At 50.6% G+C, this 16,946-nt stretch overlaps 7 protein-coding genes across 7 annotated transcripts; 3 read left to right on the top strand and 4 right to left on the bottom strand.

Annotated features, from left to right (window-relative positions):
- Window positions 1-50: 50 nt before the first annotated feature.
- On the bottom strand, window positions 51-2,686 carry grc3 (uncharacterized protein; the record flags this gene model as incomplete). The annotated part of the gene is made up of 4 exons (XM_056712632.1): window positions 51-1,637; window positions 1,696-2,007; window positions 2,064-2,590; window positions 2,650-2,686. 4 exons carry the CDS (start codon window positions 2,684-2,686, stop codon window positions 51-53), a joined length of 2,463 nt encoding a protein of 820 aa, XP_056566347.1.
- A 343-nt stretch (window positions 2,687-3,029) lies between these two features.
- N7489_006881 (DNA-directed RNA polymerase I subunit RPA34) lies at window positions 3,030-4,024 on the top strand (the record flags this gene model as incomplete). The annotated part of the gene is made up of 2 exons (XM_056712631.1): window positions 3,030-3,226; window positions 3,280-4,024. 2 exons carry the CDS (start codon window positions 3,030-3,032, stop codon window positions 4,022-4,024), a joined length of 942 nt encoding a protein of 313 aa, XP_056566346.1.
- A 1,081-nt stretch (window positions 4,025-5,105) lies between these two features.
- Window positions 5,106-9,346, top strand: atg26 (uncharacterized protein; the record flags this gene model as incomplete). The annotated part of the gene is made up of 3 exons (XM_056712630.1): window positions 5,106-6,395; window positions 6,448-9,015; window positions 9,080-9,346. The coding sequence occupies 3 exons, from the start codon at window positions 5,106-5,108 to the stop codon at window positions 9,344-9,346; spliced, it is 4,125 nt and encodes a 1,374-aa protein (XP_056566345.1).
- Window positions 9,347-9,850: 504 nt separating this feature from the next.
- Window positions 9,851-10,755, bottom strand: N7489_006879 (tubulin-binding prefolding complex subunit PAC10; the record flags this gene model as incomplete). The annotated part of the gene is made up of 4 exons (XM_056712629.1): window positions 9,851-9,949; window positions 10,022-10,255; window positions 10,379-10,619; window positions 10,736-10,755. 4 exons carry the CDS (start codon window positions 10,753-10,755, stop codon window positions 9,851-9,853), a joined length of 594 nt encoding a protein of 197 aa, XP_056566344.1.
- A 155-nt stretch (window positions 10,756-10,910) lies between these two features.
- Window positions 10,911-11,843, top strand: N7489_006878 (TMEM199/VMA12 family protein; the record flags this gene model as incomplete). Its single annotated transcript, XM_056712628.1, has 2 exons — window positions 10,911-11,168; window positions 11,283-11,843. The coding sequence occupies 2 exons, from the start codon at window positions 10,911-10,913 to the stop codon at window positions 11,841-11,843; spliced, it is 819 nt and encodes a 272-aa protein (XP_056566343.1).
- Window positions 11,844-12,143: 300 nt separating this feature from the next.
- N7489_006877 (allantoinase alX) lies at window positions 12,144-13,719 on the bottom strand (the record flags this gene model as incomplete). The annotated part of the gene is made up of 2 exons (XM_056712627.1): window positions 12,144-13,166; window positions 13,225-13,719. 2 exons carry the CDS (start codon window positions 13,717-13,719, stop codon window positions 12,144-12,146), a joined length of 1,518 nt encoding a protein of 505 aa, XP_056566342.1.
- Window positions 13,720-15,115: 1,396 nt separating this feature from the next.
- On the bottom strand, window positions 15,116-16,931 carry N7489_006876 (uncharacterized protein; the record flags this gene model as incomplete). Its single annotated transcript, XM_056712626.1, has 5 exons — window positions 15,116-15,359; window positions 15,385-15,988; window positions 16,054-16,602; window positions 16,679-16,794; window positions 16,864-16,931. The coding sequence occupies 5 exons, from the start codon at window positions 16,929-16,931 to the stop codon at window positions 15,116-15,118; spliced, it is 1,581 nt and encodes a 526-aa protein (XP_056566341.1).
- Window positions 16,932-16,946: the final 15 nt, after the last annotated feature.

Below are 16,946 nucleotides of genomic sequence, written 5' to 3'. Positions count from 1 at the left end.
ACTGCTGTTGCATTTGATTTCTTCCTATGTATATATTTGATATGTGGGAGCTAGTAGTCCGCCTCGCTCTCGCTGCCGGGATAGGCCTTTTTCCTCAATTTCCATAGCGACTTTTCTCGTCGCGCAGCAACTTCACGCTGGTGACGACTGTTATCTTCCACGACAGTCATCCAAGGCACATTGCTCGCCCGGCGGACCCTTTCTCGCAGCAATGCAAGCGTTCGATTATGCTCAGCCGGATCGAGCTCGTGTGCCTGATCACTGCCAGAGCCTCTAGCTTTCCGCGGCCCAGATGTCGATTGCTGATAGCGCCGCTCTGCCGCGCGAGCGGCGTAGTATTCTTCACTAATAGCCCAATTCGGGTTATCAAGCTGGCCACGGACCAGCACAATGCCGTGACCTTGCTCGATGGATTTTTCTAGGTGAGATGAGGGAATAGGAGTGGAGAGCTCAAGCTTGCGCGAAGAGGTATCGATCGAGCGGACCAAAGCCAGACCAAGACAGTTTGACGCTTTGGGATCCAATGGAATGCAACTGCCAGAACCAACAAAGAGGTAAGGAAGGTCTTCGGATGTTCGTACAATGCTGTCAGCTATGGAAAGCTCAGCTGAATTGCCCGCGCTTGGGTTTGCTGATTCCATGTCAATATCCTCATGGTCTTCGTCATTCGGTGTCTCTGATGTTGCCATCCCACCCATGATAGCTCTCGGCGATTCCACTGTCACGACTCCCACGATAGCGCCTTCAAGCGTTTCATGCAGTAGATCGGGACTGATCTGGGATCCCATGACCATGACTCCCAGAATGCCTTGTCGTGCACCAGCATAGTCCACAGTAATGGGTCTGGTGCGAGACAGCGGTACATCTGACCAAAGCGAAGTTCTAAGATCATTTGGATAAGACATATGGAAGTATGACTGGATCTGCATCGCTCGCAATTGAGCGCTTGATCGGCTCACGAAATCAGTGGGCTGGGATGGGAGGATTGTCAAGGGGACTCGAGCTTCCTGGGCAGCCAGACCTAACGGGTCTACGACTTCTGATGGGCCCTTTTCACTCATATATACCACATCAGAGAGACCGAGAGATCTGACCAGCCAAGTTGCAACCTCTAATCCTTGTCCAAAAATCCAACCGGGGTAGTTGATGATCAGGGGGCATTGGGGATGTTTCTCCAGCAAGGAGCGGTATTGATCCATAAGATCCATGACGGCCAATGCATAGTGATCAGGGTCTTCCTTTGGCGATGCTGCGCCGATATGATGCGCCCGCACTATTTCGCCGTCGCGGGAATCGTCCAAAGATGGGTGGGTGAAAGGCGGACCGAAGAATGGAGAGTGCAAGCGTGCGAGATACACTTGACCCATAGGGGCAAACTCAGGCTGGCCCGGGTCTAAATCCAGGAAAGCAACTCCATCGGTATTAGTATATCCATTCTCGGTCTCGGGCGTTGGACTGAGAACGTGATTCAACAAGTAGCGACTAAAGGTAGACTTTCCGGACGCCTTGGGGCCACAAATTAGGACCCGAAGTTGTCCTTGGCGTTGTGAGAGAGCTTTCATTGATGCACTCCATTTCTTGTCAAGGTGAAGCGGTCGGATATGTCTATTTAAGGAATCATCTGCCGAGGTATACAACTGCCACGCCAATTAGTTTTGAACGCAGCACGATCTGGAGTAGAGTATGACAACATACCACCGAAAAAGTCCGCTTGGAGTCTTTTGCGGCTCCTTTCGGGGTGATTTTATCCGCAGCGGTGTTTTCACCGGCCCATATCCTTTGATACAGAGGCGAGAGGTCACGGAGGCGGGATATGCCGCTGGTGCAGGACTTGATCTCCACTTCTGCTTCGCCGTCGACTCCAGCAACACATTTTATGATCGGCAAAGAGTGGGTTGAGGGAGCATAAACTCTATGCAATTGCGAGGACGGATGTAATTTGGCGCCCATCAGACTGACAACACCTCTTTTGACCCAGAGATCATAATGGCCTAACAATGCCAGGTTCTAAGGCAAGCCAGAGTCAGTATTCACCTCAAAGAGCCGGGAAGGTTCGTCCATACCGTCCGTTCCTTAATGCGAACGCAAAGTGTGCTCTCATCACTGTAGACTATGTTGCTTTTGTTCAACCGAGCCTTGGATAGAGGGAAATTCTGGAGCTCTGCTGGTGTTTCTGTCGGTGATTCATAGCCATCGGCGTCACCCACGACAGACGCAATATCATCCTCATCCATGTCTCCTGCATCATCGACTTGATCTTTTTCAGACTGCTCGTCTTCGGGGTGCTTAGGAGTATTCCCCGCTTCACGTTCCACTTCCGTTTTTTGAGGCCGAGTAGCTCTTACTGGGCGCTCCGGTGTTGTCTCTGCGGGCAATGGCTCATCTTGTTTCTTTGCTGCCTTTGCCCGTGTACCATGACGCTCCTCATTTGTTTCGGTCGCCTCAGGTCCCTCGAGAGACTGCCGTGACTTTTTCAAGGGCCGCTCGCTCTCAATCATAGCTTGTGGCGCATCCTGTGGTACATTTGCGCTTTGTGCTTGTTGCTGCCGAGCTCTGCGTGCTGCTAAAGCAGCGACGGCACTAACAGGGCCTAGAGAAACGACATGTGAGCTTCATATTGGTGCCGTATAACATGGATAAAGGGCTTACCAGCTGATTGCTGTTTTTCAGCCTTTCGCTTCACCATGATATTATACAATTCAAGCGCACGCGCTTTGAGCTAACGTTCGAAAGGAAAATGGCCTCGATAATGCGATCCAAAGCCGATAAGCAAAAAAAGTTGGCGGGTGGCCCGTGCTCCCGCGGAGCAGAAAAAAAAGATCGTAGGACCTGAGCATTCTCACTCAAAGTCGATCCAATTCATTTTGCGAGATCGGCTTTGCTGAACTTTGCATATATATCCTGCGCATTACCCATTTGTTGACCTGTTTCATTTATCTTGTGCATTTTTGGTGTGCCAGACCCCGCGCATCCTTGCGAAAGCATTTTAGTCTCGTCCTCGAGTTTGCCCAACACATTGAACTGCCGCCATGGCATCATCCGACAGCGACAGCAGTTCGAGCCGATCGACCTCGCCCGAGCTTGTTACAGAAAAAGAGAAAGAAATGACGAAACACGCGAAGGCACAGGAGTCAAGCGAAGATGATACCTCGGACTCAGGTTCGGACTCCGATAGCGACTCCGACAATTCCAACGAAATGAAGCCCGACTCCAGCTCAGGCAAGAAGTAAGTGATTATACCTCTATCAGCTCTGATAGTAACTAATCCTTTCCTCATAGGGTTGCAATCTCCGGTCCTCAGCCATACAAACCACCAGCGGGTTTCAAGTCTGCAAAGAAGCAGGCCCCGCCATCCTCCAAAGCCTCCTCCCTTCTCTCCAATCTCAACGGCAAACAAGTCCTCCACCTCACAGCACCTGCCTCTCTACCTTTGTCCAAGGTCAAAGAGGTGTGCATGGCCAAGATCATGCATGGTGAACCGATCATTTCTCACGAAGGTGTAAACTACGGTATCCCAGTCGAGGCTCTTTCCGAGACCGGTCCCGCGACCAAATCGCTACTTGTTTTTGACGAGAAGACGCAAACGTATTGCACGGCAGCTCACAGCGTGCCGAGTTACCACGTTCAAGAAATGATCGGTCTCCCAAGCACATCGGAAAACACCGATGCCGTAGTGGCAGAATTGCGCAAATATGTCAAGCCGGCCCGGCCACAGCCGAAGAACTTGAAGATGCGCTTTAGACCTGTGGGGACAACCAGTGCGCCCCCAGAGACTCTTGGATCTAGCTCGGAATCCGAGGCTGAGGTGCCTTCCTTCAAGGTTCCGAAGGGAGAGGAACGGAAGAGGAAGCTTGATCACGATGAGGCTGGGGATGAAGCTCCCCAAGCTGCGGCCCTTCCTCGGAAGAAGTCGAAGAAGCACTCACAAGAAAAGGAGGAGGATGATAGTCTAAGCCGGAAGAAGTCGAAGAAGTCCCACAAGGACAAGGAGGAAAAGAAGCGGAAGAAGTCCGAAAAAGCATGATTTGGCGTTTAGTGTTTTTTTTTTTTTCTCTTTTTTTGAGAATAGCTTTGTTTTAACGACGACCCCAACACTATGTACAATTTACAATGTTATCTTTCACCTTGGATCGAATAGCTCTTATAGCACGCTGCAATTTTAGCAATATTACATGATCTTGGCTGTTCCACTGCCTTTCTTTTTGATAGTGTCACAAGACGGAAGCATTAGTCTAGCTCAGTGAGGTTATCCTTATATGCCGCAATAACCTTGGAAGCTAGGGTATCCAACTACACAAACTGACAGGCTTCAACTTCAATTCGGCATCCAATATCGAATGGCATCTAGGATCAACAATTGCCGGTCGATCGCCAAATGCTTAACCTAACCATCACTAAGAGCAACTGCTTTTGGTTTTGAACACGTATCTCAACAAAAGTAAACAATTTACAGCACCAAGCCAAAGTTAGAAGAAAGATCAGAAAATATCCTAAGAGGCACAAAGGCACAAAGGAAGATGCCTGCATAGAATGGAGTATAGATATGATCTACATGTCTTGCCTCAGGCACAAAGCTGACATAAAAGGGGCGATGGAGTCATAGATCACATGCATGCGGAGAGAGCCCAGGTGATATCTCTTTCCCTTTGTGCATTCTAAGACTTCTATGAACCGGATAGATTTGGACTTCCTTTTTGTTGTTTTTATTTCCATGATCTATGCAATATAGATCATGGCGCTTGCATAATTTGGAGCGTTGTTTGACAGCTTCATCCACATCTGGTGTCCGAGCTTCGAAGCGCTTATCGGCCTAGACCCTGGAATCCCGTGCGTTGTTCACCATTAACCCTGCCTATCAAGATCTGGCGCCTGACCTAACATTTTAATATGACAGAGTCACTTGGTGTCCAGCTCGGTTGATGGTCTCCCCATTTTACCAGTGCATACCTGATCATCATAGTCCTATCAGCGCCGGGCTGTCACCTGGCTCGAGCTTCTGACTGCCCGACCGATTTTAGTGATTCACCACGGCCTAATCTCGTTTACTCCCGCCTTTGACCTATATTTTGCATCGGTTGTATTGTATTGGTATACCGGAGATAAGGATGAGACCGTTAAGGGACGACGCCAAACGCCGGGCAGACCGGCAGTTGAGCGCAAGTATGAAACCTACTTCGTCCAACCGTCCATTTTCAGACAGAGTGCCAGACAGATTTAAGGATGGGGATGATGCACAGTTTGATTTCACAGCTCCGCCGCGAGGTATGGGTTCACGGGACGGCAACGTGCATTATATGCAGCAGTCCCTCTTCTCCATGATTGCTGCTGTCGGATCTAAGTCGGACTTCCATGCCCGGTTTGATGAATCAAGTGATAGTGATGGAGAGATGGAAGAACAACCGCGGGTCGAACAAACTACCGGGAAGGCATCGTCTCGGACGCCGCCTGTGCCATCCTTGGACCCTCGCCAGCCAAGCAAGAGATCAGAGCCAAGCAAACTCGTTCTGGAAGAAAGAGGACGTCGCCACCAAAGAGCATGTTCAGACAACAAGCTTCTGCAGAGATTACCCAAGTCAGATGCAGAAGGCGGGGTAAACGAGTCATCAAACCAAAGCGACTCGTTACTCAAGGTGCCTCCTCTAAGGCGAACTCGCAGTGCCACACCGCGAGCAGCCCCTGTTCTAAGTCGCATGGTTGAAGCACAATCTCACTTTGATTTGACATCGGCGACACCATATTTACCGCCCAATAATCCAGACAAATTCATGGAGGACCAACCGCAATCATCTGCGTCCGCTCTTTCTATGCGATTGATGAAGATGTTTGAGTTTGCAAAGCCTGAGAAGGTCCTGGTGGAGTATGCCTGCTCGTTGCTTCAGAGCATGCTTCTTCAGGGCTACATGTATGTGACGGAAGGTCATATCTGCTTTTACGCCTACCTTCCAAAGAAGTCCAACGTGGCGATAAAATCGGGGTACCTATCCAAACGCGGCCGCAAGAACCCCAAGTATCATCGCTATTGGTTTGCTCTGAAGGGAGATGTCCTCTCATACTATGCAGATCCCTCCAATCTCTACTTTCCTAGCGGGCATGTCGATCTTCGATATGGGATCTCTGCGTCTCTCACAGAACGCAAAGACGGTGATGCGAAAGACTTTCAGGTCACCACCGATCAGCGAACTTATTTGTTCAGGGCAGACAGCGCTACCAGTGCAAAGGAATGGGTGAAAGCCCTCCAGCAAGTCATCTTCCGGACGCATAATGAAGGTGACAGTGTTAAAGTATCATTTCCAATAGCAAATGTTATTGATCTGGAGGAGAGCCCAATGGCCGATTTCGCGGAGACATTCAAAATTCGAGTTCTCGATAGCGGCGAAACGTATGCAATTGATGAGGTAGGTTGCGGGACGAAACGTTACTCTGTGTTCATTGCTGATCAGTTTAAAGTATTTCTTCTCGTTCTTCGATTCGGGCCAGGATGCGTTCAACTACATCAAAGGTCTGGTTAACGCTGCATCGACTACCACCGCAACAAAAGAGGCGCAGGATCAACACGATATCAAACATCAACCCGAGTCAAGCCGTACTGCCTATAAGAGACAGTCAGTCAGCAGCGTCCGAGTGTCGGATCAGAGACGGGAAGATTCACCGCGCAAGCGAAGCTCCAGCGTTGGAAATGAAAATCAAGGCTCGGCAGACTCATTTGCGGAGCAAGGGACCGGGTCATCGCCGATTATACAATCGATGACAGACACCACTGAATCGGCCAGTCAGATTCTGCACAGAAGCGACGTCTTTCAAGCACCCACTATGCGCACACTGCAAGGGCGCTCATTGGATGTTGGAGAAAGCATTCGACGATATTCTGATGATACGACTCCCTCTGCATCTGCGCGGCTGGACCTGGATGCAGCGGCAGGCTCTCCATGTGGAACACTGGGTCACAATGAAACCGCAGAAGACGCGCGATATGCCACCGGCCAATCTGATCCAATGCAATCTTCAAGGCCGAGCTCGGTTACTCAGTTAAACGAGCTTGTCAAAGCGGGCGTATATCCCCTTCAACGCGCCGCTGGGTTTGCGGAATACTTGAAGAGCCGCTCGAAACAGATGAGTACGCTGTTAGCAACAGAGTCAATGGGTTATATAGAAAAGGTCTCCGGCATGTGGATTGGCGGCCAGAAGCATTATGGAGAGCGGGAAGGGCCATTGCTCGAAGATCAGAACGTTGATCCTGAGGACAACGAAGGTTCATTCAATTACGGGGATCGCTTTCGTGCACACTTTGCTCTTCCACCTACCGAAAAACTGCAGGCGACTTATTACGCCTACTTGCATCGTGTTCTCCCGCTCTACGGCAAGATTTATATAAGTCAGAAAAAGCTCTGTTTCCGCAGCCTGATTCCTGGTACTCGGACCAAAATGATTCTGCCGTTCAAAGACATTGAGAACGTTGAAAAAGAGAAAGGGTTCCGCTTTGGATACCATGGACTTGTTGTCATCATCCGTGGTCATGAAGAGCTTTTCTTTGAGTTCAATGCCTCAGATTCACGGGACGACTGTGCAGTCACATTGCATCAAAATCTGGAGTCTGTAAAATTCCTGGTGGAATCTGGTTTGCTAGCAGAGGATGAACGAGACGAAGTTGAAGCAGCCAAGGCTGAACACCGCATGCTTGAGGAAGCAAGACTAGATAGCCCTGAGGGACATGATGCACCTCCGACCTTGACTGAGGATTCATCAGAGATACATCCATTCTTTGACGATCCTCGCGCTTCCATTATCAATTTCAAACCTCCCGAACCTCTAAGGATTACATGTCTGACAATCGGCTCCCGGGGCGATGTACAACCTTACATTGCGCTTTGCAAGGGACTGCTTGCGGAGGGCCACAAACCGAAGATTGCAACCCACGCCGAGTTTGAACCCTGGATCAGAAAACACGGGATTGACTTTGCTCCCGTTGACGGTGATCCTGCGGAGCTAATGCGAATTTGCGTGGAGAACGGGATGTTCACATATTCCTTCCTCAGAGAAGCTTCATTGAAGTTCAGAGGATGGATCGATGATCTTTTATCATCGGCGTGGATTGGTTGTCAGGGCAGTGACCTTCTAATCGAGTCACCGAGCGCCATGGCCGGGATTCACATTGCAGAGGCTTTAAGGATTCCGTACTTCCGCGGGTTCACTATGCCATGGACAAGAACAAGGGCCTATCCTCATGCTTTCGCGGTGCCGGAGAATCGCATGGGTGGAGCGTACAACTACATCACGTACGTCATGTTCGATAATATCTTTTGGAAGGCCATAGCGGGGCAAGTGAACCGCTGGCGAAACAACGAGTTGGGATTGAAGGCCACAACTTTGGACAAGATGCAGCAAAACAAAGTCCCATTCCTGTATAATTACTCGCCCTCCGTGGTGGCCCCGCCTCTCGATTACCCGGATTGGATTCGCATTACCGGTTACTGGTTTTTGAATGAGGGCACAGATTGGACTCCTCCGACTGAACTATCGAACTTCATTGCACAGGCCAGATCGGATGGCAAGAAGCTCGTGTACATAGGGTTCGGATCGATTGTGGTCTCGGATCCTTCTGCCCTGACAAGGACTGTCATCGAATCAGTGCTGAAAGCAGATGTCCGATGCATCCTCTCCAAGGGTTGGTCTGATAGGCTGGGTGACCCGGCTAGCACGAAGACTGAGATACCTCTACCACCAGAGATCCTTCAGATCCAATCTGCTCCCCACGACTGGCTTTTCTCTCAAATCGATGCTGCAGCCCACCATGGTGGAGCAGGAACCACCGGTGCAAGTCTTCGAGCCGGCGTCCCCACCATCGTCAAGCCATTCTTTGGAGACCAGTTCTTCTTCGGCTCGCGGGTGGAGGATCTAGGCGTTGGCATCTGCATGAAGAAACTGAACGTCAGTGTCTTCTCGCGGGCTCTCTGGGAGGCAACCCACAGCGAACGTATGATTGTAAAGGCGCGAAATTTGGGCATCCAGATCCGAAATGTGAGTTATTCCAAGACTATGCAGCCTAAATGGATGGACTGCTAATGTGATATTCCTTGTTCAGGAAGACGGTGTGGCCACTGCAATCCAGGCCCTCTATCGCGATCTTGAATACGCTAAGACCTTGGCCCGGCAAAAGTCGCTTGCCTCGTCAACCCCATTCTCTCCTACACCTACAGCTAAGGCCTCCCCGGATGGAGGTGATGACGACCTTGATGATATTGAGGAGTGGACCTTTGTCGGTGATGAAACTGGCTTTGATATCGCGAAGCGGATGCGCGAGCGAGCTGCTTCAGATGCCGACAGAATAGGTTCCAACATGTTCCAATGAATCTTTTTCCCCAAGTTGAATGATTAGCATTTGGATTTTGTTTTTGAGACACACCGGCGCACTCCCAACATCTTCCGCTATCCTCAGATGCCCTGTGCCCAACGACATGTTGTACAGGCGGACTGGGAGATGTTCATAGTGAAGTTAGTGTGCTCAAGCTTCATGAAGATTGGGGGATTTGGGGGCGTTCTATTTTTCTTTTGCTTTCTTTTGTTTTTTTTTTTGCGATTTTCCATTGCCTCCAAGGTTCACGAATCATGACATGCGTCTCTTTTGCTCTGTTCCCGTTCTCTATGCATACGGCATTTGGTTTCGAGCCTATTCTTCTAATATCCACTACTTCGTTTTCCATGTTTCTCCATGATGCGTTATGATTTCCTTATTTTTTCGGCCTTGACATTTGACCTGGAAGATAATAGACCATTCATAATCGATGGCATTGGCAACATTTTTATAATATCCCATAAATCCCTCCCAAAACACATTCAGCCACCAGGGCGCTTCTTATTTTTTCGTTTGCTCTTCACCCTTGCCATCAGCCTTATCTTTACGCCTTTCTACAACGTCCCAGTTATACACACGCGCCGTGGCAACCTCCAATGTCTGCAAGTCAAAAGGCGTTAGCAAAAGCGCCAATATCGCACCCACACATGTCCCTCGCAGGAATAAACTAACCGTAATCTGCTCGCGCAAGAATTCCAGATCCTCCTCGCAATTCTTCAAGCTCGACTCCGCAGCATTGAGCTTCTCATCCAGCATGGTCTCCGCCTCGCCGAGCGGGTACGCCAACATGACATTCGCTCCAAGCCAGAGGTAGACCTCCTCGGCATCAGCAGGCGAGATCGCAGCCCGGGCGTAGAGGGTATCATTGAGTTCGAAGTTAGTCTCGAGGTCTGAGTCAGGGTTGGACTACAGTGAGTGTTAGTGAATTGATATTTCCCTTTTGAGTCCAGTTTCGATTTCCAAAGCATGCTCCACGAATCACTTTTTTCTCCGGATTGCACATGAGTAGAAGACGCGGGGGATATTTACCTCCTTGCGCAGCTGCAGGAACCGCACCATCTCCAGCGTCTTTTTGATATCGGGGATCTTCTCGCGCAGACCCTGGGCCCGGCGCTGGGTGTTCACCTCCATGAACTGGTACTTGGAGATCATCTCCTGGAAGGAGCGGAGGGTAGGCTCGACTTCCTCGCGGGAGGAGACGTAGTCGCTGACATTGTCGATGAAGGGGGCGACGGGGATCCCGCGCGGGTTGGTTTGTGTTGTTACCGTGCTGGGTTGGAGGGGTTAGTTTTCTTGGATTTTCTGAATGCGGGCATAGGATTGAGGTTGGGGCTTGGAAGCTAGAAGGGGATTTGAATAGAATAAGAATTAGAATTGGGTATTTACCTCTTCTTTGAGTCTGCCATGGTCGAGATGTGTGAAGAGAGAAGAGAGGAAGATATGACGATGTGGGGAGGAGCTTAACTGCCACTTTTTTGGGGTTCCGCTTTATCTCCCCTATGGACTTTGCTCCTCAATGGATTCGTGCTTAACTGTCTTAATTTATTGATTTCGTATCATAATGGTCCTGCTTGTTACGACAGACCGCATCCTCGCCGCGTTCGAAGTCATTCCAGCTGCGCGCCGCGAGGAGCTAGACTTGCCTACCACGCTGGAAGCGCGAGGCCCGATAGCCCACGAGCAACTGATCCGCCTCGCCAGATGCCTCCAAACAGACACTGAATACAAGGAGCATGTCTCTCATAGCCCAACAGTCCTCAGCTCCCTCCTCCGCGGCACGAAAGTCTACGTTCCTCCGCCGCCAAAGAAGCCAGAGCCCGTACGTGGTCTATACTCAACATCCCATCCCATCCCTTCCCTTCCCTTCCTTTCCTTTCCTTGGATATATAAAAAAGCCATACCAAAGCATATCCTAATAATCTATACAATACAGAGTGCCGAATATCTCGCATCAAAAGCACGCCTCCTCGCAGCAACAGAACAAGAATCCTACAACCGACTCTTAAACCCAAACTACCAACCAAACCCCGACCATGCGGATCCGCACACATCGCCCTACACAACCGACGGCCATGTAGAAGAGGATACGTTGACGATCTCGCTGGTGTCTAGCATATTCATCTCGGTGTTGGTGACCGGGTTCAGCGTGTACGCGGCGCTGACGAAATTCCCGACGTCACAGATCCTGGCGAGCGAGGCGGTTAAGGTCCTTCTTGGGCTATTTGCGGCGCTGAGTGTTGCTGTTGCGGAGTCGTTTTTGTATTGGACGTATCTTGGGAAGGTAGACCGGGCGAGGGTTAAAGAGAGGCGGCTTAGGGAGAAGAAGGTCGTTATTGGGGCGGTTGGGGAGGAGAATAGGGCTGTGGATGAAGGTGTCGAGGTTGGGGCGGATAAGGAGGAAATCTGGGGGAAAGGGGTTAATGGGGGTGTTAGGAGGAGGGTTAGGGAGAAGTGGGAGAAGGGGAGGGATGGTGAGGATGTTGGGAGTCTTTGATATGTATTTGTATAGTATTCAATAATAATGACTACATTGATGTACTTTTTATGTGCTACCCTCTTTAGAAGACTTGGATGGATTTGCATTTGGTATTCTATCCCTAAAGCTACAACGCGCTGTCATTAATCTAACGGGTATGGATGCTGTGCGATCATTAGTGCTCATCAGAGGGTTCGATCTCACTTTGAGATCGAGATGTAAGTGGCAGAAATATGGAGAAAAGAGCAAGGCGCCCTGCCGAGATGTCAACTTGTCTCAAGCGTGGACAAAAGAAAGAAGAAGAGAGTGGGACATATCTCAAACCCGTTTCTCAAGGAGCAGCTTGCCTTGCGGCGATTGGCTATCGAAGCCCTGGTCACGGCTGAAGATGCGCTCACCACGCAACCAGGTCTCACGAACCATGCCGCGCAGAGTACGGCCCTGGTAGGGGGAGCACTTGTTGCGGAAGAGCATGGTGCTCGGCTCGACGGTCCATTCGGCAGAGTCGTCGAAAACACAAATATCAGCATCAAAGCCGACAACCAGATCGCCCTTATGCGACTGCAGGCCAACCTGGGCAGCAGTGTTGGTGCAGCAGAGACGGACAACGTCCTGGAGGGCGTTCTTGGTGTTCTCGTCTTCTGGTGAGGAGGTCAGACCCTTACGGCGGCTGAGATCTGTCCAGAAGATGGGCAGGCCCAGGCCGACGGAAGAAATGCCGCCCCAGGCAGAGAAGAAGTTGCCACTCTCCTCGTCCTTACCGCCGGTGCAGTGGCCGGGGACGTGGGCTGGGAGCATCTTCAGGTCTGGTGTGCAGGGGGAGTGGTCGGAGACGACGGTCTTGATGACGCCGTCTTCGGTGTGCTTCTCCAGCTCTTCCCACAGACCATCTTGGTTCAGCTTTGAGCGGATAGGTGGGCAGCACTTGTGGCGGGTGTCGCCGTCGCGAACTTCCTCAGCTGCCAGGGACAGATAGTGGAAGCAGGTTTCGGCTGTGATCTTGACGCCGTTGGCGCGGGCTTCCTGCAACAAGGGGATAGCTTCCATTGCAGAGAGGTGAACGATGTGCAAGGGGAGATTGGGAGCAAGATGAGCCAAAGAAAGAATACTTTCGATGGCACAGGTCTCGAATGAAGAAGGTCTCGAGGCTAGGAAAGTAGCATACGCCTCAAGCGGGCCGACTGGATCGGTAGGTGCATCAGATGTCTGAACATCGTCGCCCACGGATGCGGTAATGGGAGGCTCCATCTCCGCGTGGAACATGAGAGTGGTTGGCTCATCGGCCAACTCGGCCATGACCTTCTTAATATCCTCCTTGTCGACAGCGGGGAATTCATCAACCTATTACAAAAGATAAATACTGATTAGGGAACTCAGGAGGCTGATATCAGTCACTTACACCACTGTCAATTAGGAAACCCTTGAAGCCGCGGACACCCTCCTGGACAAGAGCCTTGAGCTCGCCGGCATTGCCGGGGATGATACCGCCATAGAAACCGACATCAACCCAGCACTTGCCTTGGGCAGCCTGGATCTTCTCTTTCAAGCCGTTCACGGTGGTGGTGGGCGGGATGGCATTGAGAGGCATATCAATCACAGTGGTCACACCACCAAAGGCAGCGGCTTGAGTGCCTGTATAGAAGCCTTCCCATTCCGTGCGGCCAGGCTCGTTCAGGTGAACGTGCGCGTCAACCAGGCCGGGCAGCAGAACATGAGGCGAGTAGTCGGTGTAGGGAGTATCTGCAGGGAACTCCGATGCTGGAATCACGGAATCAAAGACGGCGGTGATCTTACCGGTTGTCCGTGAGATCACCACAGTGGCAGAGGTCAAACGGCCGGAGATAACGGCGCGGGATGAAGCCACCACGGCAATGGAGGGGAGGTTAGGCGCCATGACTCTTATGTCGTTTGGATTGAAGACTCGGATATAACCAAAAGACGAAGTATAAGAAAGCTGTGCAGATAAGACGAAGAAGATAAGAGGGGCAAAAACCCAAGATAAGGGGATTGGGGCAGATATAAATACGCCACTCTCTCCCCAAGGGAAAAAAAGAGTCTGGGCCCACCTTGGGGTAAATGAGATTTCACTTTTTCTTTTTTTTTTTTTTTCAGCAAAGGGAATCTCCAGGAATCTGCAGAGAATATCCACAGGCCCACTGCCGAGCCATTATTCCAGAGCCCGACGGTGCTGCGAATACTCGGCCAAGTGGCGCAGACAAAGTCATGCAAAGTGCAGAATGGCCTTCACCCTTGCCGTAATGGGTAAGAATTTGGAGACAATCTTTGTTTTCTCTCTGCATCCTCTGCAATCTTCGCATTCTCTGCATTCTCATTCTCTGGGGATACTACATCTGTAGCATGGGTATAGCAGATCCGAAAGGCAAAAGAGCGTCGGGCACCTCCGAAGTGAAAACCGCGGGCAATTCCCGCTTATCAATGGCCCGCTTTCCAAGGTTATCAGGGCACATTACTCGATCGAAACTGTCGTCTCACCTGGCCATCTTCGGGTATCTTTCTTTTTACTCGATCGAAACTGCTTCCGGGGGGCAAATACTGTCGGAGAAGAGAATTTTGCGTGAACGTGGCCCTGTTTTTGCCGAGGGGCTTCCATTGAGTTCATTGTTCTATATCCCGGAGAATGTTGGAGAAAATGTTGGAGAGAATAAGAGAACAGGAGAATAGGAGAAGAGAATGGGCTTGGCGTGGGTACCCCTTCCCCTTTGTCTTATTTGCCCCAGAGTTCCAGGGTTTCGTCCAAGACTCTTTTCTTATGCCTGAACTTGCATCACTGGTGATCAGCAGTGTGATCAACCTAACTAGATGCTTAATGCGACGGTCCGTTGTTAGTTGAAGGGGAACTTTGTACAGGTAAATCTAGATATTTAATCTGATATACTGTATGTATGCCGGTCAACGTTGTGATGTCGGGTGCCTTCGTGATACCCCCAAGATACCTACATGTACTACACAAAGCACACATATACCTACTGTCGCATACGGCGAAATTAGGGGGAGAATTAGTAAAAAATGTCTCATTCATTCGCTATCCCAGCAGATGCCCGCCGTTTCCTCCTTTTTTTGGGTTTTTTTTGTTTTTCTGGTCAAGTAAATCAATCTCAAGGGAGGAAACAACACGCATCTGCCAGGAGAAACCTCAAAAGCGATGGCAAAGCCCGAGCATGAAAGCAATCCATTTTTTTTTTTTTTTTTTTAAAAAAGAAAAATCAACCGGCGTGAACACCGGGAAACACAAAACCCAACCCCCAGCACTGCTTCACAAGGAAGCAGGCTCACCCTTCTTCTTCCTCCCGGATGTCTTGCAGGTCACTGAGCTCGTATGGCCCAGTCCTGCCAACGTTTACCTCGTCAGAGTAAATCGGACTTTCCGGGACAGAAAAAGCGTCAGCATAAAAGTCAGGAAGAACATTAGGGATGCTACTGACAGAAGAAAGAACACTAGGGATGCGAAGAGTATCAGGAGAAGTGTGGGGAGAAGAGCCCGCGAGTACGTCGGTCCGTGGCAAGAGCGTCAGGCTCGGCAGGAAGGACGTGGGGAAACATGTCAGGAAGAGAGTCACGAAGAGCGTCAAACGCATCATCGTTTACAGGGTAGACCACCGAACCCTCACTGCCATTGTCGCTGTCATCTTCGACGGGATACAAATTTTCGTTGAAGAAGGTATACATGTCATCGTCGAACGTGACACCGGACACGCAGCCTTCAATTTGGTCCTTGGTCTTCATGCTCTGCACTTCAACCTTGCCGCCAGGGATTTGAACAATCCTGTTGTGGATCAGTGATGCGAGTTCAGCTTCCAGGTTGGGATCGTGCTCTCCAGGGGCCACCTCAAACGTCTCTATCGCCATTGGAGAGTAATGCATCATGTTCATCCATGACAAGATGTGTCCCACACCGCGAGTGACCATGCACGACGACTTTGCGCCTTCGCCAGAGGAGTACATATTGTAGGCGTACGGGAAGTGAAGATCGGGAACAAGTGTGCCAATCGGCTTGTCACAGACGATCCAGCCACGGCAGCGGTATTTCATGAACCAGGCAAACGACTCCGGAAACTCCAGGTCATCATCCTTGATGCCCATGTTGAGAATCATCTCAGGGTTGATCATCGTGAGGGAGGAGATATGGGGACGCCAGAAACTCCCTAGGGGCCATGTCAGTAAGCTCAGTAAGGCAATCCCCACCTGTCTTATTCAGTCAGATACTCACATTTCTTTCTCAGGTATGCCATAGCAGCAGTGCCACCCTCAGACAGGCCAACGATATCGATTCTGGCACCAACTCGGAAGCCGTGGCGCAACAAGACTCGTTCGAAGATGTTCTTGACATGCTCATCGATGGAGCGGTTGCCGATCACATCGTTACGGCCACTCAGTGGACGTTCGCGGACCGCGGCAGAGGCGCGGTGTTGAGCACGATAACTTTCAGCGGTCATTGGGGACCCACCTGCATTGTGCCAGACGTCCTGGCCGGGGTTCGCAAGGATGAGAGCATTGGGCGAATGTTTAGCATTTTCACCAAGCAGACCTTTTGCAAAGCCTATGATCGAACCGAAAGCAAGGCCGTCGTCGCAAGCGTCACGGTAGGAGAAGATGCCCAGGTCTTCGATAATCTCACCAACGAAAACAACAACTCGAGGCGCAGTGTCAATGTTGCCTGACACCATGATAGGAACCTGGTTCTCGCTGCCCTGGGGAATTTTCATGAAATGCATGCCCATTCCCACGAGCCGGTCAATGATGATGCCATGAATCGCCTCTGTGAAGTCGTTAGTGCCAAACGGTTTCATCGAGACCGTAGCCTACGTTCGAAAGGGATCTGAGGGTTAACTGACTATGAAGGGTCTCAATGTGGACCTTGTTAATGCGGTCACTTCGGTTGACCTTGTAACGAGGGCCCTGGTCCGGGGCGGCGACACACCGGATCTTGTCATCTTTGGTGATGACGAACCTGTGTCATTCAGTGGACTGTTAGAACCCAAGGCTGCGATATCATATTGAAAGCTATGGAAAAACCTACCCAAGCTCCAGCAGCTCCTCGGGGAGGACGACGTCGTCGGGAAGGAGATCTTCTTCCATGCCATTCATTTTGGCGAAGCTTCA

This window comes from Penicillium chrysogenum (assembly GCF_028827035.1).
Source record: "Penicillium chrysogenum strain IBT 35668 chromosome Unknown utg000004l_segment0_segment0, whole genome shotgun sequence".
Lineage (NCBI taxonomy): Eukaryota > Fungi > Ascomycota > Eurotiomycetes > Eurotiales > Aspergillaceae > Penicillium > Penicillium chrysogenum.
This window is presented reverse-complemented; position numbering and strand designations above follow the sequence as displayed.